This window comes from Limanda limanda, chromosome 4, assembly GCF_963576545.1.
Source record: "Limanda limanda chromosome 4, fLimLim1.1, whole genome shotgun sequence".
Lineage (NCBI taxonomy): Eukaryota > Metazoa > Chordata > Actinopteri > Pleuronectiformes > Pleuronectidae > Limanda > Limanda limanda.
In genome coordinates, this window is record NC_083639.1 from 5,684,043 (window position 1) to 5,709,732 (window position 25,690).

At 42.2% G+C, this 25,690-nt stretch overlaps 1 protein-coding gene across 1 annotated transcript in view; it reads right to left on the reverse strand.

Annotated features, from left to right (window-relative positions):
* Window positions 1-864: 864 nt before the first annotated feature.
* The window catches only part of plch2b (phospholipase C, eta 2b), a 41,022-nt gene continuing 16,196 nt past the window's right edge, over window positions 865-25,690 (reverse strand). Inside the window, exons 2-27 of the mRNA XM_061069173.1 lie at window positions 14,474-14,587; window positions 14,234-14,337; window positions 13,899-14,134; window positions 13,083-13,357; window positions 12,759-12,989; window positions 12,456-12,660; window positions 8,682-8,756; window positions 7,615-7,761; window positions 6,610-6,853; window positions 6,267-6,396; window positions 5,467-5,637; window positions 5,297-5,390; window positions 5,012-5,215; window positions 4,790-4,910; window positions 4,546-4,717; window positions 4,344-4,451; window positions 3,731-3,822; window positions 3,543-3,631; window positions 3,235-3,420; window positions 3,019-3,126; window positions 2,812-2,936; window positions 2,628-2,712; window positions 2,396-2,542; window positions 2,170-2,249; window positions 992-2,075; window positions 865-881 (exon numbers count right to left, since the gene is read on the reverse strand). Of these exons, the coding sequence (XP_060925156.1) occupies window positions 865-881; window positions 992-2,075; window positions 2,170-2,249; window positions 2,396-2,542; window positions 2,628-2,712; window positions 2,812-2,936; window positions 3,019-3,126; window positions 3,235-3,420; window positions 3,543-3,631; window positions 3,731-3,822; window positions 4,344-4,451; window positions 4,546-4,717; window positions 4,790-4,910; window positions 5,012-5,215; window positions 5,297-5,390; window positions 5,467-5,637; window positions 6,267-6,396; window positions 6,610-6,853; window positions 7,615-7,761; window positions 8,682-8,756; window positions 12,456-12,660; window positions 12,759-12,989; window positions 13,083-13,357; window positions 13,899-14,134; window positions 14,234-14,337; window positions 14,474-14,587 (4,644 nt within the window). The remainder of the gene's footprint in view (window positions 882-991; window positions 2,076-2,169; window positions 2,250-2,395; window positions 2,543-2,627; window positions 2,713-2,811; window positions 2,937-3,018; window positions 3,127-3,234; window positions 3,421-3,542; window positions 3,632-3,730; window positions 3,823-4,343; window positions 4,452-4,545; window positions 4,718-4,789; window positions 4,911-5,011; window positions 5,216-5,296; window positions 5,391-5,466; window positions 5,638-6,266; window positions 6,397-6,609; window positions 6,854-7,614; window positions 7,762-8,681; window positions 8,757-12,455; window positions 12,661-12,758; window positions 12,990-13,082; window positions 13,358-13,898; window positions 14,135-14,233; window positions 14,338-14,473; window positions 14,588-25,690) is intronic.

Genomic DNA, 25,690 nt, shown 5'->3' on the forward strand with positions numbered 1-25,690 from the left:
CAATTAATTCCAATATTTAACAGAAACCTGAATTATTGACATTAATCATTACGTTAATTAAACATTGGGTTTTGAACTTCATAAACTTTACAACAAAATATTAAAAAAACTCACATTTTATTAAAATAATCAGTTTATTGATATTAGTACAAACGCTACTATTTTGATGAAAAAGCTAACATAGTTTAAATACTATGAATGATACTTGTTGAAATGTTTACACTTGAAATTACTAACATTGATCATGTATTTTCTAAGTAACCTTTTTCTGACTCAGTTGGCAATGGCATCAAATTAAATCAACAAACTATTTTGAAAAATTATTTTATGCATATAAACTTTTGTCTGTAAACATCCCAGCAGCATGAATACAACTGTGTGGATTGTGAACCTCACAGCAGGTCTAAAACAATAAAAAGTCTAACAGTGTAACTCTGCTTCATGTCTTCACGTATCTAGAAAGTAAATCACAACTGCTTCATGACTTTCCTCTTATTTGTTTTTATACCCAAACTCCCTGGAATTTTTAGTACTAGGAAATAATTGTAATTGTTCACATGTATTTACATCATGGCCAAAAGAAGGAGATTAGGCATATCAGCCTGACTAATATCTATGACAATCTGTTCCACTCCAGTCCACCAAGTGGCAGTAACGCAGGAGATCATGACCAGGGATTTTTTGGGAGGGTAAAAATATTTCCGTTGTTTGAAATGCATGGAGTTCCTGCAAATGTTTCCTGTTACTGGGGAAAGTTGCTGCAGTAGAAGTGAAGCTTTTGTTTGTCATCGTGCACTCCTTTGTTTTTTCATTGTTGCTCGTCTTCCTCATCTGAAGGAAAATAATGTCTCTGAAGTCTCAAATCTAATCTTCCGTATGATCTGAAGCATACACAGAAGTTAAAAACTAAGAACAGGATTTATTGCAACCACATTTGTATCTGTTTTTAATTTAATTTCCAAATATGAATCACAATTGATTCATGACTCACCATCGGGAAAAAGTGGCGATTTACAGTGGATTTCTCGAATCTTTTCGTCAAACAGGTTCCTCATCTCCCTCTGCAGAGTCCCTTCACGCTGCCCTGTGTCAGCTGGCACACAGGAGGGTACAAACTCCAGGCTGTCTGTGCTGCCGCCGCTGCTGCCGCCTGATGTGCTGTCCGACAGGCAGAGACCATTGGGTACCTGTTTCAAACGGTTACTGTAGCTGCCATATTTTGGTGCTTGATGCGTCTGCCATTGGAGATCAGGTTTCTGGTTGGCCATGTGAGGGGAGGAAGTTGGTTTTCGAGGGCAACTACGTGAGCGGGCCTTTGTCCCCATCAGGGTAAATGGCCGGGGGGTGGATGGAGCCTCCAGGGTCCGTCTTACCCTGGCAGGGGAAGGTGGAGGGATAGGAGGAGTAGATTTGGCTTCAGGCTTGGAAAGAGGCTGTGGCACAGGTCGATGCTGAGGGAGTGAATCAGTCAAAGTCTGAGTTTGTGGTGTTTTTTCAGGTCCTTTACCAGTTTCTGGTTCTACTGGTAATTTGTCTGATTGTTTAGGCTCCTCTTGTTCTAATGTTTGAACGGTCTCCTGCTCTGCACAGCTTGACTCTGGAGGTTCGTGAAGTTCATTCTCAGCTTCTTCTTGAATTAGATTTTGGCTGTCGGGAGCAGGACCGTCTGGACACGAAGCCTGGGAAGAGGTCTCAAGGTCAAAGCTCTCGGCTATCACACAGGGAGCAGCCCCCATGTGGTGGGAGTCAGTGGAGGACATCCGGCTGAAGATTCCTCTCCTTGTCTCGGCTGGTTCATGAATTTTAACTCTGTGAGCTCGCCTCACTGGCTCGCTCATGGCCCCTTTGTGGATGGCACCCTTGGCTGCTGGCCCTTGTGCCAGGAAGGACAGTTCCCCGTTCCTGCTGTCCTGAGAGATGGTATCCAGATCCCTGCGGAAATAGAGAGCACGTCCATCTTCCGAGGACTGGACGGAGAAGTCCAGAGACGTCTGCCGTGGAGGACCCTTCATGTGCTTCTGAGCTGCTTTCTTGATGTGTTTTCTGGCAGCTTGCACTGCATTAGAGGGTTTGATCTGTTTTGTAGAGGACACAGAAAGGTTTTAAGATATACTTTTTAAAATTAAACTGAAATAAGATATGAATGTTTAGAATTTGGAAACTGCTCACCTTTCCTGACAAATCATAGATAGCAACATGAACAAAAATGGATGACTCTGCCATCCCCTCCAGGTACACATGCCGATAACCTGCAAATTTAGCATAACAAATGTCTTCATAATAGTTTAAGGGTTTGTGTGAGACTTTTTCTTAGCTAGGTGCAGCAACTTCTTGCAGAGTCTTGTATAATTAATTGAACTTTTACTGAGAGCAAAGATCTTTCTATGTCATGTACCTGGCATCATACTGGTGAAAGCCACAGTCCTCTGTCCAATGAAATTTTGCCCAATGGGATCATGATCCCACACCTGGAAACGCACCAGGGCGATCTGTGGCATCTGAATATTGAAGACGAGGGTCTCCTCCCACATCGGGTTGAAACCTGTGTGACGATAGAAGGGCGGTTACACAAACTGAAAAGCACAAGCTTGGTAAGGCCTGACCTGAATTTTAATGTGCACAGATACCGTTATCATCCACGACCCTGGTCTGCTGCTTGGAACAATCATTACTTAGACCGATGATCTCAACCTCTACAAAGGGATCAATAATCTGAAAGTTTAAAAAACATGGGGTCGATTTTAGAGATTTAGAGAAAAGTTTTTCAGGGTTCATAATAATCTTTCCACGTCTGATATTTTTTGACCTCACCTCTCCTCTGTCCCCAAACATGGAGTCTTTAGGTTTGGGAAGCTGCTGTCCACTGATGATCTTGATCACTAACTGTGTCTTTCTGCATCCCGGCAGAGGATCCTCCGACGTGGGGTTGAAGGCAGCTGATCAAAACAAAAAATCTTCACACGTCTTGACATAATGACAGCTGCCATTCACTCCTCACAAACCGCATCATACACATACCTTTATACATGCACTTAGGCTTCAGGATATAACCACAGTTTCCATTGGTTGAGAACTTGGCTCGGTTCAGTTCGAGCATGCGTCCCTCTGTTTGATAGTTCATCGCAACTAAAATCAAACAAACAAAAAAAAATGAAAAGCTGCAACAATAAAAAAACTGAAATCTTATTGTTTAGTTTTTTACTGAGGCACTGCTATGATCTCTTATGTTCTGACCCATATGGCATCCTGTATTCCAGTATGGTTGAGGGTTGAAGTTGCTGGAGTCCACTCTGTAGTTGGACGGGTAGACTCTGAGGAGCTGGCGCTGGTTGAAACGCACCAGCTCACCTGGCTTCAGCTGTAAGATCTGGTTCATCACAGTCTCATTGAGGGACGATACCTGCCAACTGTTCAATAACGCTACCAGAGACAAAAACAGCATCAAGCATCCAGTCTCAAAACTTACAATGAATAGTCACATTTATTTATAATAAATATATGCAAACAACTTGGATGTTCACTTTAATTTCTTTTGTATTTACCTTGTGTTTCTATGTCGTGGACACGAACAGATTTTGTGTATTTGACCAGGTCGGACAGAGCTCGAGACAGCCTCATTGTTTTCCTCTTCCTTATGGAACATTTACAGACACACAGTACGTAACTGAGCAAACTATACAAGGAACATTAGATTACTAAAGCATCTAAATTCAATGATTAATAGTCTTACTTTGGGTGGTAAACAATTTGGGTCCTTTCCCTGCTGCTGTCTGATTCTCCCTCAGACATTGACTTGTTTTTCACTCGAATTCCCTTTTTCCTCTGAAAAATACACATTTTATAATATAGTCTAAATAGTAAGCTGTCAAATGTATTATTTGCATTTTCATTTGTTTAAGGATTAATTGGGAGGACGATCGTTAAAAAGCATTTGAAAATATTTGTCAACCTTTCGTTTGAAGCTCCTCATGATCGATCTGCCAAATCGTCTCTTCTTCTTCTTATGTTGATCTTTAGAAGTAACACTATTGTCATCCTGGAACAGTCAAAGATAAAATATTAGCGAGCCAACTAACCAACTAATCAATCAACCAACCAATGAACCCACCCATCTACCCACCTACCTAGTTACCAACCATCCAGCCAACTGACTAACCAACCAACCATTCAATCAATCAATCAGCCAACCAACCAACCAACCAACCAACCAACCAACCAACCAACCAACCAACCCACCCATCTACCTACCTTCCTACCAACCAGCACGAACCCAACCAACCAGCTATCAACCCTAACCCAACCAACCTACCAACCATCTATCAATCAATCCATGTTTCACTTGCCTGTGGCTCATCGTCGTCTTCATCCTCTTCATCATCATCACCAGTGTCTTCATCAGACACATCACCTTCCTCAGCATCGGGGTCGAGGTTTGCCGGTAGCTTTTTCCCCTGACACAAAACATTTCAATTAGTAGGCACTTAGTTCTTTTGTCTCGTTTGTCACTTAATAAAGAATATCATGTGTTGCTGACAACAACTTTACCTTGACTAGAACTTTTCCTTTCAGTATCTCAGGGGAGGGCAGCTTCTTGCAGTCCTGCATGTTGACTGTGGACAGGTCCAGTTTGTCCTGCAGCACTTCTCTCAGGTACTCAGCCATCTTTTTCTGCTGAGGCACAGTGCAGTGGTTCTCTATGGACAAGATCACTGGGTACCTGGGATAGAGGGTTGAGGGGGTATTACTTGAATTACTGATGCTATTCACTGTTAAAGGTTGTGAAACTCACTGTGATTTTGTGAAGGCATATTTGTCGATCGTTTCAATAACGTCTTTGAAGAGGATTTTTGATGTCAAGGTGTAACCATGGTGGATGATGGGCTCTCCATCGGGTCCATCCCAGCAGTCCACTGAAAGAGCAGAGAGAAATTGCATTACCTGGACTGTGAGGCCTCTGTTGAGATGAAGTTACCATAATGATAGCTGAGCCTCTGCTTTTTCAGGCTCTTACCCTCCACACATCGACAGCCTGCCTGGAGAACATAGGCATACATTTCCACCCTGGACTGAGACAGTAGCTGGTCACCTGTCAGGTAGGTGTTGTGTGATGTGGAAATGAAGTAGTTACACAGAGGCTGTGTCATGTCCTGGTTCACCTGATTGTGCTCAGGGTTGAAGATGTCACCTGCTGGACTCCGCATATAGTTGGTGAAACCTAAAGTGAAAAAAAGTTTCAGACCAGTGGTTTTATTTGAGCCTTGATGTGATGTAATGCAAATGTGTGCATTCGACATACCATCGATACCCAGTACCGTACGCTGCAGGTTCTCAGGACATGGCTCAAACTTTGCCACTATGTCAACTAGATACTCTTTGGCCAGGCCTCGCATCTGTGGAATAAACACCATAAGAAATCATCCTCATTGATGTAAATAATCGTGATGTTTTTTACTCAGTTTTTGATACCTTCTGTTCATTTTCCAGGAAACGTGCAAGGTCGCGGATATCCATGACTTCTTTCTGGTTGCTATAGGAGATCATTATCAGATAGAGGTCTCTGCGTGTGGAAATCATCTTGTAGAACAAACAAAATTCTTCAAAGCCCAGAGAGCCTTGGTTGTCGTCTGTGTCTGCCTCCTACAGATAGAGACAAAAGTGTTGAATCAGCCAGAGTCAACTCTCTCCGTATGTGTGATCTGATGTAACCACCCTGCCAAAGAAAATACAGCACCCATCAGAAGGATATATGTCTGTCAACATCAAACATGATGATGCTATCATCATCAGGAAGCCAGGATAGTGAGCTACAGAACTAAGAAAACATTGCAGTGCCGCTGAAGCCATCTGTTCAGCAGTGGTCATATGGTCTTCCTGTGACACTCAGTCCTGCCAAAAAACTGTCTATACATATTTTTGTGCTGGCTCCATCTCAATTCTTTTGTCTCAGCCATGCTAGCAGCATAGTGTGGGTCTGTTATTGGGATTGTTGGTCTGTTTGTCCGCCTACCTTGGTGCAGACTGGAATGCATTAAAAACTATGAATAAGATTGCCATGGCATAGCAGAGGTGTTGCTCAGTGTAGCTTCGCAGCCTCACAGAACTGTTTGCGTCTGAGTTTGTTAGCTTAGTTCTAAGTCAGCAGCTACATCATGTAGCTTAATTATGTTTCGCAGGCATGCAGCCCCAGTGGCTAGGACATTAGTCTCACTAGATTACTAAACATGCAAACATTCAGAGGTAGCATCGATGGTGGATGTGAGTCTTACTTGAAACATCTCTTTGACTTTCTGTTTGGGTAAATTCACATTGAGTTTGTGGAGAAGTTGGTGAACTTCTCCGATGCTCAAGGTGCCGTCTCCGTTTTTGTCGGCCTCAGAGAAAGTCTGCTGTAGCCACGTGAGGCTGCAGTTAAGGAACAAGGATCAGGATCTGGTAAGTTCACATGTTTTGACTATTCTTAACTTCCTGTATGATTTGTCCAGCTGTTAAGTTCAGAATGTTTTTGTCATCACTTTTAGGCTGATAGACCAGTTTAAAATGGAATGACGGGTTTAAAACTCTTGTCATTGAGAGATTGAACATGTGCCTGCTGGGTTGAAAAAAGGATATTGATCACGGGTCCGTTGCCGCCGGGCCAGACTGTCTTCATCACTGATCCCAGCCATGAGGTATTTCAGCCCAGAGATCCAGGTGCGGGCCTCCTCTGCGTTATTTGAGACCAGGTCCAGGGACTTCACTCGCTCCCCATAGTAAATACTGTAGCAGCAGTTTGGGTCGAAACGGTTGTCCGCGTACCTCCGGAAGATCTCTGATTTCTTCCCCTCACAGACTTCATGGATTGAATCAATAGTTACTGAAACGGAGGAAGGAAGTGTGATCACTGATCTACAAACACCTTTGTCAGAATTTTCACATTTGTCTTAAATTGTATCCATCATGGTCTTAAATAGCCTTAAATTCGACTTGTTGAAGGTCGAAACCTGCAGAAACCCTGTCAATGTTTTTATTTATATCTTCAATTATGGATGTAATGTACAGTTTCTTTGTTAAAATATACGGGATTATTAAGACAGATTTGTGATGGATTATATACATATAGAGTTTAGGCATGCTTTGACAAAATGATATTCCTTACATATTCATATGAAATGAAATATTAACAACCAATATATCAAACCAGCAGCTGCTCAGCAAGCTTTTTAAAGCATCTTTTCCGATTAAACATAAAAGTACAATTTTACTATTATTACATTTATGAGCAAATACTGGTTTTTATATTTATTAAATACATTTTCGGTCAGAGGGATCAGAGTATTTGTTGATGCCTCTACTTTGGTGCCTTTCAAAATACAGTATGAGGTTAACGTGCAAGCTTAACCAGAACAGAGGGAAGGACCACACGATTCTGCAGCCCCACTGGGAGAAGGTTCAGTCTATTTATTCTTCTCCTAATCTTTGATAGGTCTAATTGGTCGATTAGTGATGGCGATTTTACAGCATCTACAATCTCATCATGTGTTCAGTGCTAAAGAGTTTCCATCCACAAATTGCATACGGCTGAGTAATGAGTATTGCGATGTGCAGCTCTCTGAATTCAGGGTGATGATGGCTCACTTTTGGCCTTGTCGTGTTTCCTGGATGGCCGCCATCGGATGCAGGACTTATGCTCGTCCAGGTAGAAGAAGCGGACCAGACCTTTCTTCTTCCCCTTCATTTTGGTCATCTGAGTGCCAGCCTGCATGGTGCACATACACCTCTCCACTGCATGAGCGAAAAGGAGACATTTGTTATCAATGGTCAGTACAGTCTAACTCTAACCCAAATATCAGATTCAATTTTGAAATGTAGCATGTTTGTGTTTAATATTGTCCATTTAGCAATTAAGTGATTAAACCAAAAGTGGCATTACAGCTCTGTTGAGATAGTATGTGAGAAATTGCAGCGGACCTACACGTGTTAGTAGCACAGAGACATTATGACTAATTGAAAACCATCCATGAAGCAGCCGAGCCAAGTGGAGGTTTACCATGTAGCTCTTGTTTAGGAGATTATAGGCTGCGTCACAAATGGATTTAAGGAGATGTTAATGTGTTGATGATAAGAGGCACAAGAGGGAAAAGACACACAGGCCTCAAATGATGATTGTCTGAAAACCCAAACCAATCAATTATCAGCCGCCTCGCAACGGTTTAAATTATATCTCCGCTCGGCTTTGTTGAAATCTGAAGGGTGCTTCAATGGTTATACAGTATGTCCGATCCAACTATTTTATTCTAAGGCCCAGGCCACCCGTCTTCACGGTGAAGCGTTGCATTTGTTTTGTTTGCCGAGAGCAGGTAACCTTTGTTTGTAATCTGAAGCTCAGATACGTGACGCAACCTGGCACATCATTCAGGCTAATCCTAAAGGATTGTCTACTCTCCATATGCCCATTATCTACTCACAGGCTTCCCAGCTCCCCTGCTTTTCTCTTCTGTTATAAATGGAAATGACCAAATTGTGGCCATTTACAAGAGCATAACACGGTAAAAAATCCCAAATTGACAGGTTTGGGTTTTAAAATATCACAGTAATGTCATACGTTTGAAATAAACCTCTTTAGTTTGCAGCAGATTTTAGTAATATTCTGCACTAATGTGAGTGTTTTCAGGCAAAATCATTTTATGAGTCAACCGTCTTACCTATTTGACCCAGCCTCCATTTAGGCTGTGCAACCATGCTGCCCCCGATCCAGAAAAACTCCTCTGCCAATCTAGATATGGATGCTTTCTGCCAGAGTTTTGGTGAGCTCATGATGGACTGGCTGGGGGAGTTCAAGTGGCTCGAGGCCTCTTTCACCTGATGGCTGGAGCCCCTAGCCAGCGAGGGGGAGAACATTCCTGATGACAGAGACCCCAGGGACTGGAGGGTGGTCTTCTTGGGCGACATGGAGGACAGCGGCGGGCTGCCACTCAGTCCTGGAGACAGAGGGGCCATTCCTGGGTTGATGTTCATCCCTGAATCGTAGATTTGAGTCCAACTATCCAGTCCCATTCACTCCACATGAACCCACCTTCCTCCTCATTCTGCTGGGCTCTTCAGAAAAAGTGAGTTCTCAGGACAGCGTCTTTCATGCAGCTTCTAAAGTCTCAGCATATCTACCAGGTAAAATCCTCCCACAAAGGGTCAGGGAACAATATTCCCATTCTGAAGCTTCATTCCTCATCCTCCTGTGCTCAGTGATCCAGCCATAGAGTCTTTTTTATTTATTTCTCTCTTTCACCGCGAGAAGGTTTGCAGAGAGGAAGTGTGCAACATGTGTCACTAAATCTTCCTCAAGCTTTAATCCTGGAGTGAGGCTTCAGCCCTGCTCTCATGGAGGGATTTCCACGCAACCAGTAAGCCTCTGAGAAACCAGAGATGAAGAGGAATGGTTCATGAGTTAATTTGACTACACTTATAGCAGTCTCTATCATTATAGGGTATATAGAAATCATATTATTTGAATAAGCTGTGTAGGGACAGACTGTATAAGGATTTACAATATATCACACTTTTGCAATTGATTAACAAGCAGGAAAAAAAACAGTCTTCAACTGTATGCAAATATCTCCCCCTAGAGGAAACTGAGAGACACACAGTACATGTACACATTAATCTACATCATGTTACTACTGCATATAAAAGGAGATTCACTGTTAATCAAAAAATATATAGTAGAGTTACTATAATTGGTATTTCAAACTTTCCGTTTTAATTTAGTGCTCCTGTATGCACATATGAAAACCTCAGTCTTCTGTTAGTCTTTGTGTTTTAAGATGAGACAATATACACATTTATTTCATTATATAAATTAATAGTTTATGGGGTGATATGACACAACAGACATTTTCCCCCTGAGGATATTTTTTATCATTGACAATAGTTGCATAATAGATTTGATAAAATGTTCATTTAAAATGAAAATGCTCAAATGTTAACATATTCCCCCCATTGACTGAATTTATATATAAACATGACAGCTCCCAAACCAAAGCCCTTCTAGTGACTGGCTGCCAAGTCATAAACCTGACCTCCTCCATATTAGCGGATGGAACATGGAAATAAAAAGTTAAATTGGTCTGAAAGATGGTTTTTGTGATTTTAGGTAGTTCATATTACACTGATGTACATTAAGGTGCATGTTTTCCCAGTAAGGGCTAGGGTTAGGGTCCAATCACTACTGCACAGACTCCGGCTCCGTATGCGCAAGATGTTGGCGTTTGCATACAGGACATTTAGGCTTCATTTGTATCGTCAATATTTCTTGGTTATAAATTTCACTTCAAACAGAAAGGTCAACCTGCTGCTGGCACTGGAGGAAAGGTCAGATGATCAGCATAGTCCTTTGCATACCTGGTCACATTTATTACCCTGGGGAACATGAGAATCGTTACAAAATTTTATGAGAATCCATTCAATAATTGATGGAGCCTTCATTGGAGCTCATGCTTATGGCACGGCTTAAAACACAACCAGGAATATGCACAATCACTGGTTCTATTGTGGTACAAAAGAAAAACACTCCTCAGAACATGGTAGGATTGATTTAGATTTTAATGGGTATTATACAAGTTTTTCGAAGGAAAAACAAAAACATTGTAAGAGGCAAGTGAAACCTCACTTCCAAACCAAAACTACAACAGTATCAGCTAACAAAATGGATATTGCTATTACACTGTACCCAACAAATACTGAGCGAGGGTATCATAATGATAAGACATAAAAGTGTTTCTTGTCTATATATATATTTATATATATACGAGAGCACCTAAAGTTTAAACCACGAAAAGGTGTCGCTTCTACTCTATTTGAAGGGAGGTTGGAGGTGCAGAGAATTCAAATCCATTATTCAGTTTTTGGTCTGTGGTGTAATATATACTCTATAATTCATCAAATAATAAAGATTCTTCTCAAATAAACAAAATCAAGGGAGAAATTATAATCTGTTTCAAATCTACAAACTCTACTGATAGGTCAAGTTCGTGACTATATTTATGGTTTACCACCCATTCTGGTAAATGCCCTGTGATTGCAATGATATTCAGGGATACGACATTGAAATTGCAAATCCAAATATAGTCTCTTTTTGGTTTCAAGTAAGAGCAAGAAATAATATTCGTAATCATTTTAAGTCTGGAGCAAGCAAACATACCAACAAATATCTTATTTACAATATCATTGTATGTACATCAGAGGATACTGAGGGAAAGTATGCTTAAATTCCAAGTTCATGTTAACTTGTGATTTGAAAAAAAAGTAACAGGGAGTACAATGCACAATGCAAGGTTCTTTTCTTTAAAAAGTGCAATTCCTTTTCTTAAAGTAAAAAAATATATATCCATTTTTTGTATATATGTAGAAATGTTGTTCATATAAACAGCATTTGTTGATTTAAGAGCCTAAAACCAGTGACTAAAAATGAATGCTTTCTGTTAATAGGCAGCAAATTATTATAGAATATAAATTATTTTACAATACTCAATAGAAAATCAGAAGTACCGCATTTCAACAAATACAGGCAGCCGTCGAAGTTTTTTTCTTTTCTTTTAGAAGGGCATCTGTAGACTTATCTGCACTATTGTGGGCAAGAATTTAAACTATTAATCACATGATTTGGTTGCAAAAAACATTACTGGAAAAAATCAATGTTCAAAGAACAAATAAAGTTGCGTCATAATATTAAAAAGTAACACTTCCATAAAATATCTAAAGCATAAAACAGTGGTGGACCTGAAGGCAGCCCACGTAACCTCCAATACTTCAGGTTTATAAAATACAAAAGGTAGACAAGCTCGTATACACGCGTACATGTTTGAATATGGATGTTTTTTTCTTGCCTGTGGAATAACAGTGCTGCGCAAGCAATATTTCTTAAAAAGTACATCCTCTACACAGTTATAAAAAGCAAGCGGATATTAAAAGTAAATAGTGGTAAACTGGTGTCTCTTGTTTCCAGTGGTCTGCAATGACACCTTTGAATGTACCAATATTCTGTGGCACCGAGAGTTTCGTCATCTGATCGTGTTTCACCAGGCGCAACTTGTTCCTTCCCTTCATATTCAAGTAGTGTTATGTGGCTATATTTGCACATCGTAGAATAGCTTATACCAAAATAGAGTCCGTGGACAGCGCCAGGTGTCTGACGTCACTGGAGAGATGTGTTCATCGCTGAAGAAGTCTTTCTAATGCTCGACAACATGCTGAGACATCATGCTACTTTCCAGCTCATTTCATTATATTCATATATTGTCATAATAACATCATGTAATATCATATCATATTATATATGACAGATTTTTTTTCCTCTTACAAAACTGCCACTGTCGAGTCTCTTTTCAATAACAGGAGGTGCAACAAAGTCCATTAATCATACTCCTTTTGTTTTGAGTCCTTATCTCCAGTTCTGAATGTGGAACTTTAGGATCCGTTGGTGAGTTGTGCGCTCTGTCTGTGTTTATCTGTGTTTGCGTCGCTGGGGTCTCCGGGGGGGCTGCCGACGGCCTGCAGCGCCAGCTGGATTTGCAGGTCTTTAACAACGCTCTCCAGGCTCTGCCGGGCTTCTCTCTCCTGATGGAGCTCCTGCCTCAGCTGTTCGCGGTCGGACTCTGCTTGCTGGAGCTGCACGTGAAGCTCTTCAATCTGCAAAGCACAACAGACAGCAGTTAGAGTAAATGAAACACATGTACAGGATGTGATCCATAATCTGTTGGTGGTCGGGCATCTTGCAGACGTCTCACCTGAGTGGAGTACTTGACCCGGAGACGCTCTGCCTCACAGCCTTTGTCACAGACTCGCAGCTGCCTCTCTCTCTCCAGCTCTCCCTTCAGCCGCTCACACGACTCCTCTGCATCCCTCATCTTCCTCTCCCAGTCCACACGAAGGCGCTCGATCTCCTTTCGCAGGTTGCGCTTGGCTTCAATGGCCTCACGAAGGCGTCCTTTCTTAGCCACCCTCACAAACTCCAATTCCTGTGAGAAACACCGGAATAATTTCATGTTTGAGACACTGATATTCATGAACAGATCACTGTGTAGTACTTCACAAGAACAGAGCTGTCTTACCTGCTGTAGGCTGCGTTTAGCTTGCACAGCAACTGCCAGCTTTTCCTCCTGCTTCACTCTCATCTTGACAATCTCCTGCAGCAGTTTCTCACGAGCTTCTTTGTTGTCCAGGCCTGCGTACAGCATCTGTCTCAGGGAGTCCATGTCTGGGCAAACAGGCCCTGACAGCCAGACAGGTCCCTCCTGAGCTCGAGGGACACTCTGAGGGGTGAGAGTCTGAGACACGCTGGTACAGGCGGATGGAGGAGAAGCTAGGGAGGAGGGTGGCTCTGGAGCTAGGGAGATAAAGAGATTTCATATTAGAAAAGTCAAATGTGTACGAATGTTGTGACATTTCTCAAAGAAGTAGGCAAAATGTAAATGTGCTCTTTTGTTGTTTCTTATTTTCAGCTAAATATTTCAACCATTTATCCATTTTATTTATCTTTCTACTGTATTGATAAATCATTTCAAGCTCTGCCCAATTTTACAAGGGTTTCCACAGCACTTAATCCATGTGTGTGGATATAGCTATATTTTATTTAATCATATTTGTATTTATTTCAAATGAGTTCTGCTACTCAGCCTTTACATCCCATTTTTTAAGCTACATAACAGCCAAAATCTAAAATTCTATTTTCTCTTGCACTTCTTCCTTTGGACACCTGGTGGCGTATTTGCACAGGAGTCACCCCCAGACCAGCACTCCCATGGCTCATTTCCAGTGGGGATCATGTGTGATAAAAGTTGTAACTGTAAAATATGTGTGTTATATAGGCCGACTCCTGTGAGGGATAAATTCTCTCAGTTTCATTCCATGTGATGGGTGGCACTCACGATCACTGAAGTCGTCCACATCAATCTCTCCATCGGTGTCCATGCTGTCAGCTGGTTTGCTGGGACTGGACGGGGCCGGTTTTGCTGCAGGCTGTACGTCTCCATTATGCAGCTCCTGTGGCAGCCTGGAAATGGCTGTCAGTCCCCTGCCAGGAGTGTGGCTCTCCCTGGGATGGACCAGGGGAGCCGGTGTCAGATTAGGATGCGTCAAAGCCTCCTGACTCTTAGAGTACGACCTATGGAAGCAGTGGAGGTAGATTTAAAACATTTCGCTCTACTGAGTTCAGATATTATGTCTGTACAAGTGAAACTGTGAGAGCTTTCAGATGACTCACCTCTCCACCTCACTCTGAGAGGCTGGTTTCTCTTTCTCTGCAGCTTTGGGAGACCAGGGGCGGAAAGCAGAGGGCCTCTGTTTCAGTTGGACTTGTTTCAGATCCTGGAACAACAAATGAAACATCAAGCTCGGATCAACCCACAATAAACTACCTCTGGAACATTATATTAGCTGTGATCTCTTCAGTCAACAAGACTGAAACATGAGGTCACATTTAGATGAGTCCACGACGATTCACCTTGTGTGCAGACTTGGACAGGGACTGTAACCAGTCGGGTTTCCTGTCTTTTTCGGCTGACGGAGATTGCAATTTGTCGAATTTGGACCTCTTGGCTGCGACTGGGCTGGGAGACTGTGGGAAGAGGAGAGAGAATAGATGGTTAATCATCATCATCCTCTGCAGAGATAAAGTGCAGATATTACATCACGGAGCACTGTGGAGATTTCAAGAGCCCACAACTTCTAAAAATGATCCTGTGTGACTGTAAATGGTATCATTCATAAGCAACGCGTGGATGTGTCAGAACATGAGTGTGTCCACAAATTATTTTCTTTTGTTTTTCAACTCAGCCTTAGTTAATATTTGCAGGACAAGAGCAGAGAGTCACAGTGAGGTGGAAAACAGAAGAAAAAGAAAACAGTGGAGAAGTCACAGGGAGGGAAGGAGGATATAGAAGATGTGTCTGTGTAAGCGTTCAGTCTCTGAGCTTGGCAAGTCCCTGTGTGTGTGTGTGTGTGTGTGTGTGTATGTGTGTGTTAGCGTGCGCGCAGGGCTTTGAGCTGAGCAGACACTCAAGCTGGTCTGGCTGGCAGCCAGTAGGGCTACATTGCTCCCTGCCAGGCAGAAGAGGCGCCGTCAGGTGGAGCAGATCGACTCCCAGAACCACAGAAATATTGCGATACAGAAGCAGACGGCGGTGGACAGAGATGGAGACGAATTAAAGTAATTGCACTCCGATCCGACAGACCATCACGTTGCAGTGTGCAGAGAGGGATGCATGTTAATGCAGGGCTGCAGATGCATGAGGCAGACTGTACTTTGGGGAGGGACACATCTGCCTCAAAACACTGAATCTCAGGAGCTTCTTTCTCGTATATTTTATATCGTCTGTGTGTGTGAGAGACAAGCTCCAGGGTCGTGTGTTGAGATAGCTAACCTCCTCAGCCCTCAGGTCTGCACTTGTCAGACAGAGGATATGTTTACCTAGGCAGGCGCAGAGGCCAGCGCAGACCTGCCTGCCTCGCTCTTACTCACTACTATGACATTCTGCCTTCAGGAGAGGCAAACACTCCCATATCCTCGTCTGCATGTGCGATTTAAGACAAATGATTACTCTGTGTACCTTCGAAATCCTCAATGGAAACACTCCTGCAGGGTTGCATGTAGTTGTGAAAGCTTAATCGCTGTGTACAGTAATCACCTCAAGATGGAAATGACAAACCTCATTTAGCATTAAGCGAGAAGCCTGGTCGGTAATGAATCATGTCTCACAGCTTTTTTTTTAAAATCCAGATGCTGTGTGAATGTGAATGTGAATGTGTGTGTGTGTGTGTGTGTGTGTGCATGTAGCAATGTGTGGGTGTTGTGTGGGTAGTCAGGGGGATGTGGGTGTAGACCTGCATATGTGTATCTGGTACAGTGTGTTAGTCAGGTCTGGCACCACAGATCTGAAACCACAGAAACTGAAGTCGGCTGCAGTTCTGAAAAAAGTGTATTTCAATAGTCAACTGTTTAAAGAGCTTTAATAATGACAGCAGGAGCTTTACTGGTTATGATAAGTGTTCAGGTCATTGATCAAGCAAAAATAATAGTTATTCTCTGGTTTGATGTTTTAAAATGTTAACATTAAGTTTTAACAATTTCAATTATTATATGTGGAGTATTTTGGAGTTTTTTTGAACGTTAATGAAACAGAACAAATCATCTGATGGGAAATAGTGAAGTTTAAAAAAAAAATTGTTATGGCATTTTATGGACTAAACCATAAATCGAGTGCCGACCCCCCACAGATTACTACAAAAAAAGATCCTTTAACTGCAGAATACTTTGCCCCCCCCTCATTATTAGAGCTTTCCTTCACGGCCATCTTAACACTTATACATTTCTTTAAGCTCCAGAGCTGGTTATTATTATTACTAATTATTTTTGTTAGTTGTTTTGTTATTCATAATTATTAGTTTCCATGTCATTATTTATGTTTTTCACGTAAAACAGCTACCAGATGAAAATAAAAAAAATAATGCTATAGAGCCGTGAGCTTGAACCAAAACAGGAAAACCAGAGGTAAACCGTGCTGTAGAGCTTCATAAAGAGAAGAAGAGCTGCAGATTCAGCCTCTTTCACAATGTCAGGATGGTTCCATATTATCACTTTATACATTATAATAATAAAAGATTATTTTTTTTATTATAGCCAACATTTGACTGACACTCCCTAGCAGAGGAGATATTACATCTCGATTGGACCTTCCTGATGAAATCAAGAACACGTAACTAAATAAATCAGATTGCTAATCTTATTTTTGTTTGATTTGATCATTATGTCAATCAATTGCTATGAATAATAATTAATTGCACTGCTATATTGACGAATTAAAAGTGCTGTTGAACTGCAGGCCGAGTAGCTTCAGGTGTAAGTGCCGTGTTTGTCTGGACGCTCCCCTCACATCTCCCTGACTCACAAATGTCTCTACCTGTCTAACCAGTCACCACATTACACACACCCATTCATGCACACCACAGCTACTGTTTGCTTTAGCTACCGTCTCCTAACCCCAGACCTCCCGCTGGCTGCGTGTGCGGCTCAGCGGCGGTGACTCGACCCCTCACCTGCCTGACTCAAGGCCAGTGGTTTACTGAGAAACTGCTGCTCTGGTGTAATCAGACTCTGTAATTACTGACGTGACTGTTGTTTTCCCGACAAAGGATGTCGGGTCCGTCTGCTGCTATTTCTACGCTGAGGTTTGCAGCTCCAGGAAGGCTCCGAGTGCTAGACATAATAGAGTCAGAAAACAGACACTCCCAGACACCACAAGGGACCTGCTGGCTAAATCTGACACTGACCTCACAGGAGAGCAGCCGCACGGGCTTTACTCACCACCACATCATAGACATAGCACGGCCACAGAGTCATAACACCCTCCTCACACATTCTACTGCCTAGCAGGTCTCATTGAGCCAGATGATAGGACAAACCCCCCCCCTCTCACTCCCTCACTCCCTGCGAGAGTCTATCTCTCCCTGGTAAGAGAGGGAGGCTTCGTCGGAGGAGTTTGCTTTGGCTGCGTCCCCTGTGGGAACTGAGTCTTGAGTGGGAGGGGGGTGGGCCAGGGGGAGCGGGACCACAGAGGAAGCACTGAGCTGAAGGAATGTATACTTGAAGGCCAAGTACAGCCTCCCCTTTAAGACTCCATTCAAGCATTGCCCTTTTCATCTCACTATTGTATGATATTTCTTTGAGGCCCTGTAATGAGGGAGCGTTTCAAAGCAAACCTGTAGGCTAAATACTGTCTAATAGCGGCCGGGCAGGAGTAGACCTGCTTTATTTTTTAATTAGTGCAACATAATGGCATGGTAATACCAGGATAAGCCCCAGCTATTTTCATGCTGGCATAGCAGATATGCACAGAGACACACACGGCACATGGGAAACATATCAATATCTATTCCTAGAGCGCGGCGTTTGACCTGCTTGAAGAATAATGTGTCGATATATTTCTAACTGGAGCGTGATGAGCGCTGAACTGTTATTTCCCTTGAACGTAGAGCAAACAAACGATATTTGATCATTGGTCATTGATCATTGATTATACCAGGACTCACTCTGCAGAGATTAGTGCTTGTAGAGCTAACAAATGCTTGTAGATAAAAAAAGTGTCTTATCACTAACTTCTGACCGGTTTAATGAGCCCAGATTTTGATATAAAGCTCTCTGACGTTTAAACTGTGAACGCTGTTGATAGGGACTCGTTTCTCAGTGACCGCGTTTGCCGCTGCCGCCAGACACAGATAAGCAGGAGCCGCGGTAGAAGACGGAGAAGGTTGAAGAGGAGGAAGTGTGGGAAAGTGGAGAGATGAAGAGGGGAAGAGGAGGCTGATTGAAAAGCGCTGAAGGATCAGAGGCTGACCAGGTATCAGACTTGACAGGTGGTAAGTTGTGTGGTTAGGGTGAGGCCCTTATTCCTCCTAAAATAAAGTTTATGAATTGTGTTGTTTTTCTTTTACAGATCTGCCGAGGAGGTTCTTTTTCCAGCTGTGCTTTTTGTGTGTTAGTTTGCATTATTACGTAAAAACTGTTACACGGATTACCACAAAACTTGGTGGAAGGATGATTTGTGGATCAGGAAAGAACCCATTACATTTTGGTGAAAACTTTGCGAGAGAAAAGCGTTTTAATCAACGATTTCACTGAATTTATGGATCTTGATGAGAAAATTCCGGCATGTTTAAGAGTTTGATATTTATGCACATGTACAAATCCAAATAAAAATCTGTATCAAGTGACTTCAAATGTGGTCTCATGAGGAGACTGTCGGGCCTTGGTGGCGATGTGGTTTGTCTTTATTTTTAGTTTATCACCGGATGATCTGGAATCTAATCTCTCTGTCACTGCAGAGACTGTGCAGGTGGAATAGGTGAACGAGGTCGTGGGTTAATTACCATGCTACTTTAACCGTTCTACACACTTTCTTTCTAACCCGTCTGACCACTGTACGCTGCGGTTTCTCACCCTGTTGGTCTTCTTCGCTGAAATTTTAGTGCACGATACTAAAATCTCGCCAAAATAAAGATGACAGATTTTCTTAACTAGTCAGGAAAGCTATATGTTTCTCTGTTTACACTCCTAACGCTAAGCAAGCTAATGGCCTGCTTGCTTTAGCTTCATATTCACTGTACAAATGTGAGAGCAAGCAAATAAAAATGTAAATTTCCTTAATTGTCGAACTATTCTATTAATACCTTCAGCTCTGTTTATGTAATGTGGAAACGTTGGCAAGTTTTTAAATGTTTCTTGTCTGTCACACAGGAAAGACAATGACGGTGAAACCTGCAGAATACGCTGCGGTGCTATACTTTTTAAATAAATAATAAAAATAATAATAATAATAAAACCAGCGAGAAACAAAACATGGGGCAGCTTGTATCTGCTGAGACTAAAATAGTTCCCCCAGCTGAACTTCCTCGGGCAACAGTCATACAATACCAACGCATGCTGCATGACAGCATGGCATTAAGAAAAGTGCACAGCAACAAGACACAACAGTTTCAGATTACGACCTCCTTTTCCCTCCTAAACCCCTAAATGTAATCCCCAGATCGACATGTGCTTAGTGGGGCGCTGTCTCACTCAAGGGCACACCAACTGGCACGGCTCGCTCGGCCCACGGCCTTAGTTGGAAGTGAGAGAATACTAGTTGGAGTAATCTGATCCCGGCAGTTCGGTGTGGACGCTCACAGGGATGCCTCCAGCTCTCTATTCAACTCTCACCGCGCGAATCCTACGACCGTCCCTTGATTTATATAAAGCCCCGTGGTCACCTCGTAACAGCTGGGGGAAAATTATTGGTGTCTGCCCAGAATACCCCTGAAACTCCATCCCTACTCCGCACAGATGCAGCACAAGCTCCCATTTCCCCTCTGTAAATCTTCGCTTAATTTATCCACGTCTCCTCCTAATATATTCTGTCTCTGCCGTGTCCAGTTTGAGGATATACTGTTTATGTAGCTGAACTCAGCCATGACAGTGCGGACACTCAAAGAGAGCTGTGGGGCCTGGCATAAGGTTGGCATTACAGCAAAGCTTATTGGATTGTCCTAATTGTCTTTAGGATTGAGACTTAATGAGGTCTGAGGTGGACGCAGGATGAGCTGCTGTTCCTGAAGGTAGAAAATAACCCATCAGGTCCACACGGCTTGACACTTATAGCTGCGAGGCAGGAGAGCGGAGCATTAAAGCCACGCTCTCCGCTTGTCAACTATTCACAGAGTGAGACGTGTGTGGAAATGTATTGATCTCCTGACCTCAGTGGAACCAGTTGGGGTCATTTCTACACAACTCTATTAACATATGTTGGTCTGACTTTACGTTGTCATTGGGTTCCTCCGTATTGTACAGTTACAGTTTGGAGGAACATGGATCTCCACTCAGATTTATTTTTGGTGGAGTATTTTCTGAGGATACAGAGTGTCATGTGCTGTACAGATTGTGGAGCCATCTGAGGTTGATGGTTTTGAGAAAAAGTTGTAAAAGTTGCAATAAATTAAAGAAACAATCAGTAAAAAGATCAGTATATTAATTTGTTTTAGTTGATGTACCAAGCTGTGCAAACAGCGCAAAATTAGCTCTACTATTAACTGTACTACTATGTTCAGTTTATTATGTTAACTTTGTCTTTCTGCTGTTTGGTGCTAAGCAAGTACTGTCAGTGTATTTTATTGAATTAATATATGACACAATATATATCACAATTAGATGTTGATATTTAAAACAGCAAAAACATACTTCCTATAGGTAATTTTGTAAAAATTAAAAGAAATGAAAGAAATAAAAAGTCATGTTTTACACTGACTTATAATACACACCCTGATTTGGAATTTTATTACAGTATTCATGTTAAATAATTGCTTGTAACAGATTGTGGCCTGGGGCTCATATAGAGACAAGACTGATTTGTTAAAATATAATCTATTTTCGCTTTGAAGACATAATGCACATGATTCAATTTGTTCAGTACAACGCTACATGTCATCCAAAGAGAATTAAACTATTAAGACACAATAAAGTTATCTATTGCTGACACGTTTCATTTGTAGTTTCCTGATCATGAAAAAACTTGCTCCTGACTCAAGTTGAACTGCCTGCATGTGCATGAAAAGATCACCTCGTTGGCAAGAGCAAACAAAAAGGAAGATTATTGTACAACCGTGCGGCGGGAAATGAATTCCAATTCAGGTCCAAACATGGCAGCCATAACAACAGCAAGACATGCCCGGCCGCCCGCAGCCTGCCTGCCTGCCTCTCACACAGTGTGTTGATAGTGGAGTCCAAAGCACTCCTTTCCCTCAGAGGATGACCTCACGGTAAAAAAGGGCTCATAAGTTATTTCAGCAGACATGGAAACCCTAAACTAAAAGACATGAGCAAGACAAGAAACAGATGTCACTGCAGATTACACATTATTAGCATGGGCATGTTTGGTATGGTTGTGAGACAAAGTAATCTTAGGAAATGAAACATGCTCTGTGACTGGTGTATTTATAGATGTACATAGCGCCAAATTCAGCAGATAGTTGTCTGAGCCCCCTGCTGCACTATTGGAATAAGAGAATTAAACATTACATTGCAAAATCTGACGGAAGACAAAAGGATGTGGAACACACACAACACACACACACAATGTCTTTATGCTTCTGTTCACATTTAGCACACTTATAATGTAGGGGCAGCTGCAGTGCTAACCGGAGGGGATGAAGGTTAACGAGAGAGAGAGAGGGAGAGAATGAGAGAGAGAGAGAGAGAGAAGAGAGGTTACATATTTATAGGATTTCATTTAGTGCTCATGAAGGGCTAACATTAATTTAAATACTCGAAACACATTCACGCAACTTTCAAGAACATCATAAATAAATAAAAAGAAATCGTCTGAGATATTGTGAGGAAATTCAATTTATAAGCCAATTACCGCTCTAGTTTTTGTTGAGAGTAAGAGTAACGTGACTTGTTTTCGGCTTAGAGCCAAAGAAATGAAATATTTAGTTATGTAAATGCTGCTGATATTTCAGTTTTTCTCGTCTCTTTCTCATCTCCTATTCACCAGCATGTATTGATCGAAGAACGAGCCGTGACCAGGTGGTTTCGGCTGCAGCTCCACCGGAATACTCGGCCGTAATTCAGATTGCCTATGTGCCCTTGAGCTGAATTAAGGGACGAGCTCTGAGAAGGTCTTTTTTCAGAGCCTCTAAAATGGTTCCCAGACCAGGCATGTTCGAGAATACTCCCCACACCTAAAATAGAGAAAGCGTTGTTCCAAAATTAAAAACTCTATCAAGTATCGTGCAGCGGTCACTGCAGAACGTTTGACGCGTTTCTGTGGTTGCATCCTGACTTTCATACTTGTGTGCGTGCCTTCACAGAACTTGATCTCTGTTCTGCAGCAGTGCCAACGCCATCTTTGCCATGCAAGCTTAATCCCTAGGCATTACACTGACCCTCATCCGAGTCTCTGCTGGTAATGCATTTGGGTATTTTTTTTTTTTTTTTAAAAGGTCTGTAACTCACCTACATTTAGTATGATAACGTTCAATGTAATTATAATTCACATTGGCTTTTTAAGACAATACTCACGGTTTTAAAAAGGCTTCTGTATGATTCCTAATGTGTAAATTAGAACTTACACCTCTCGATTGAAAACAGTAGCTCTTGCACCTAACAGCAGTGACAGCTTATTTGTTGTCATAAATAATCAAGGATGTGATTTCTAAATATAAAAAGAACAAAGCTCAGTTTGCCTTGATGATATTCACAAGGACACACAACAAAGATATTTGTAATTTTGGCTTAATTTGAACAATAATTCTGGGTAAGTACAGAAGGGTTTTGAAATAAATGGGCGTGTTTCACAACAAAAAGAAATATCTAGGTTGAGGTCTTTCCCTTTTTCCAAGAAGTGGAGCGAACCAAAGGTTCACGATAGAGGAATTGCAAAATGTTTAAGCCTCTTAATAGAGTTCTTTTAAATGGAATTCCAGTGATTTAGTATTGGACATTCATCGAGGATAGGAGGACTTCCTCAGGTCAAATTAAAAGATGAATGGTCGACATGGAAGCAGAAGGGGCCGAAATATCCTGGCTTTTAGTCCCCAAGCTTCGAAATGCTAGATCCTATACATTTCCCATGATGCAACGCAGTAGCATGCTTTGTCTCGCCCATTATGTGTGTAAATGCCCTGGTTTTTCAAATGTAATGGGCCATAATGAGATTATGTATAATGTCTCATCATGAAGCTTTTCTAGAGACCATTAGGACGTTACATGGATTTCAGAAACTGAAAAGTATCTTCCATGAAAAGTAAAAAGACCTTTTCTTTGGTTTGTACTAAAATAGTTCCAGTAATAAACTATTACAAGATTGAAGAGTGTTGAAAATCTGTGGGTTTGTATTTGCAGACGAATAAAACAGACAACTGAAAATCTGTGGTTTCTTTTTGATAAAAACAAAAAGAAAAGCTCTGTCCCTTCCCCGGCAGTCCGACATGTTACCAAGCCTTTCTCTCATCAGTGGACTGATGTCACCAGGCTGAAGACCTTGGTTTGTCACTGATAAGCACCCCCGCCCGTACGCAGGGAAGTGTGCGCCGCCATTCTCGCCGCTAGCACGCTACCCCTCTGCTCTATAACAAGACAGTAAGTCCAATGTCTGACTGGCTGAGTTTTAATCCCGCAGATTAATACTAATGCCACGGGAAAGAAGGCGGAAAGACGATTAAAATGTCACTGGATAACCTCTCCACAACCCAAACAGCACCAGCTCCAAATACACAGACCATTATATCACCCGCAGTACCTGGTACTGGATGACTCCTCTGCGTCTCCCTCGCAGGGCAGAGGGAAGGAGTCAGGGCAGGAGGAGGTCTGGGTTTAGGGAGGGGAGGGAGAGCAACTCGCACGCAGACTGTTTGGTTGCAACAGGCAAGGATCAGCGGGTCTAGACCTCCAGTGTCCGAGAGATTGACGGGCCAGATGGACGGTCAGAGCTCCATGTTAACCACTAAGTACAGGCGGATAAAACTGGTCACCATTGTCCTTAATGACTCCTGAGCAACAATTTATATGTAATGTTTTTTAAATCAGTAAAAAAATGTAAAAAAAAACTCTCTTGTGATATATGACTTTTTTCTTGCTCTGAGTTAAAATTAATAACGTAAAAATGAAATTCGTGCTCGTTGATGAGGATATGTTTGATCCTCAGAGGGGTTATGTCTTGTCGCCATGTCGCAATTAATTATTATTCTCATCCTCTTTTTATCTGCCAATTATTTTCTCAATAAATAAATTGATGGATCGGTCAATTAAATTGAGGTCTATGATGATATATTGCTCACTAACACTGACTTTCATTAGATCCCATAATTAGAACGTGATCACAGAAATGTTAATAATCGACACGCTAACACGCAGCCAATTTAAGCCATGAACAAATCAGCATGATACCAATGACGTTTGGAGTATTTTTTTTTTTGGTAAAGCACTTCACCGGTCAGCTGAGCTGGGGTCTGTGCCACCGTGGCTTCACGGTAAGCTGAGCCCCATGACCACGTGCCCCCCCGAGCAGCCAGTGGAGACGAGGGCAGGTGGCAGGTTTATTTGGAAAGATGAAAATGGGATAAATACCAGAGGTTAAGAGGTGTGAGGGGATGGGATGGGAGCAGAGGGGGGGAATTTAGGGGAGGGGGCCATAAAAGCTGTGAGAGGGTGAGGTGAAGTTAGGGTCACTGCTCACAGGGTCCCATGTGATGTCATTTCACCAACGCCGTCCCGAGAAACCGCTCGGGAGCTAATTGGTTGAACCGAGGTAATAAATCCTGCTGAAATTTATAGATCCCGCTCCGATTGCATTCTGCTGAAATGCTGCCTTCATGGTCTCCAGGTTAGAAGACCCACTCTGCAGCCCTGTTGTTTGTCTGACCACTCAAACAATGACATACTATTAAGTGCTGCGGATTCCCGGTGTCGGAAGAATTAGCTTTGAACTTCGAATTTAGCTTGAACCTTGAGAGAGAGGATCACACCTTTTTTTATACGTCGCCATTATAAATTAGGTATTTTTCTCACACTTAAAAGCATCCGCCAGAGAGCTCCACTATTTGAAAAGCGCAAATGGGCCGATTCAGACAGGCAGGAAACATTGAGGGTAACGGGCTCATAATGAAGAGCAGTGAGGAGCCTTGACGTGACTGAAAGGAGAAAAATATGAAGAAAGCCAGTGGGTTTTTAAGTGTTTTAACCAATTAACTGTCGACACATTTTCTTAACTACACTGGGAGTTTCCTCTGAAATCGCTCGCCTCTCTCTGGCAGAGGGACGGTCGGACTCGAACCTACGGGGGGGGCCTCACAGCTCAAGTATGTGTATACAGTAATATCTGACAGAGATCAAATAGCATTTCACTTGTTTCCACTTGTTCGAGGAATTGTCTGTAAGGGAAATAGGGGATAAAACACCCACAACATCCGCTCCTAAGATCACACATTCCATCCTTAAACACTGGTTTTGTTTCCCTCCTCCGTTAGGAAAACATATCTGCTTACAGAAGTAATTAGGTGAGAGGGCTCGCGCCTCACAGCTTCCATAAAAACGAATACGAGCGCTCTAAAATGGCGAGCTGAGACGGGCGGGGGGGGGTGGACCGCAGCACCTCATGAATTCTGCAATTTGCCGTCTGTTTCTTGACTCTGA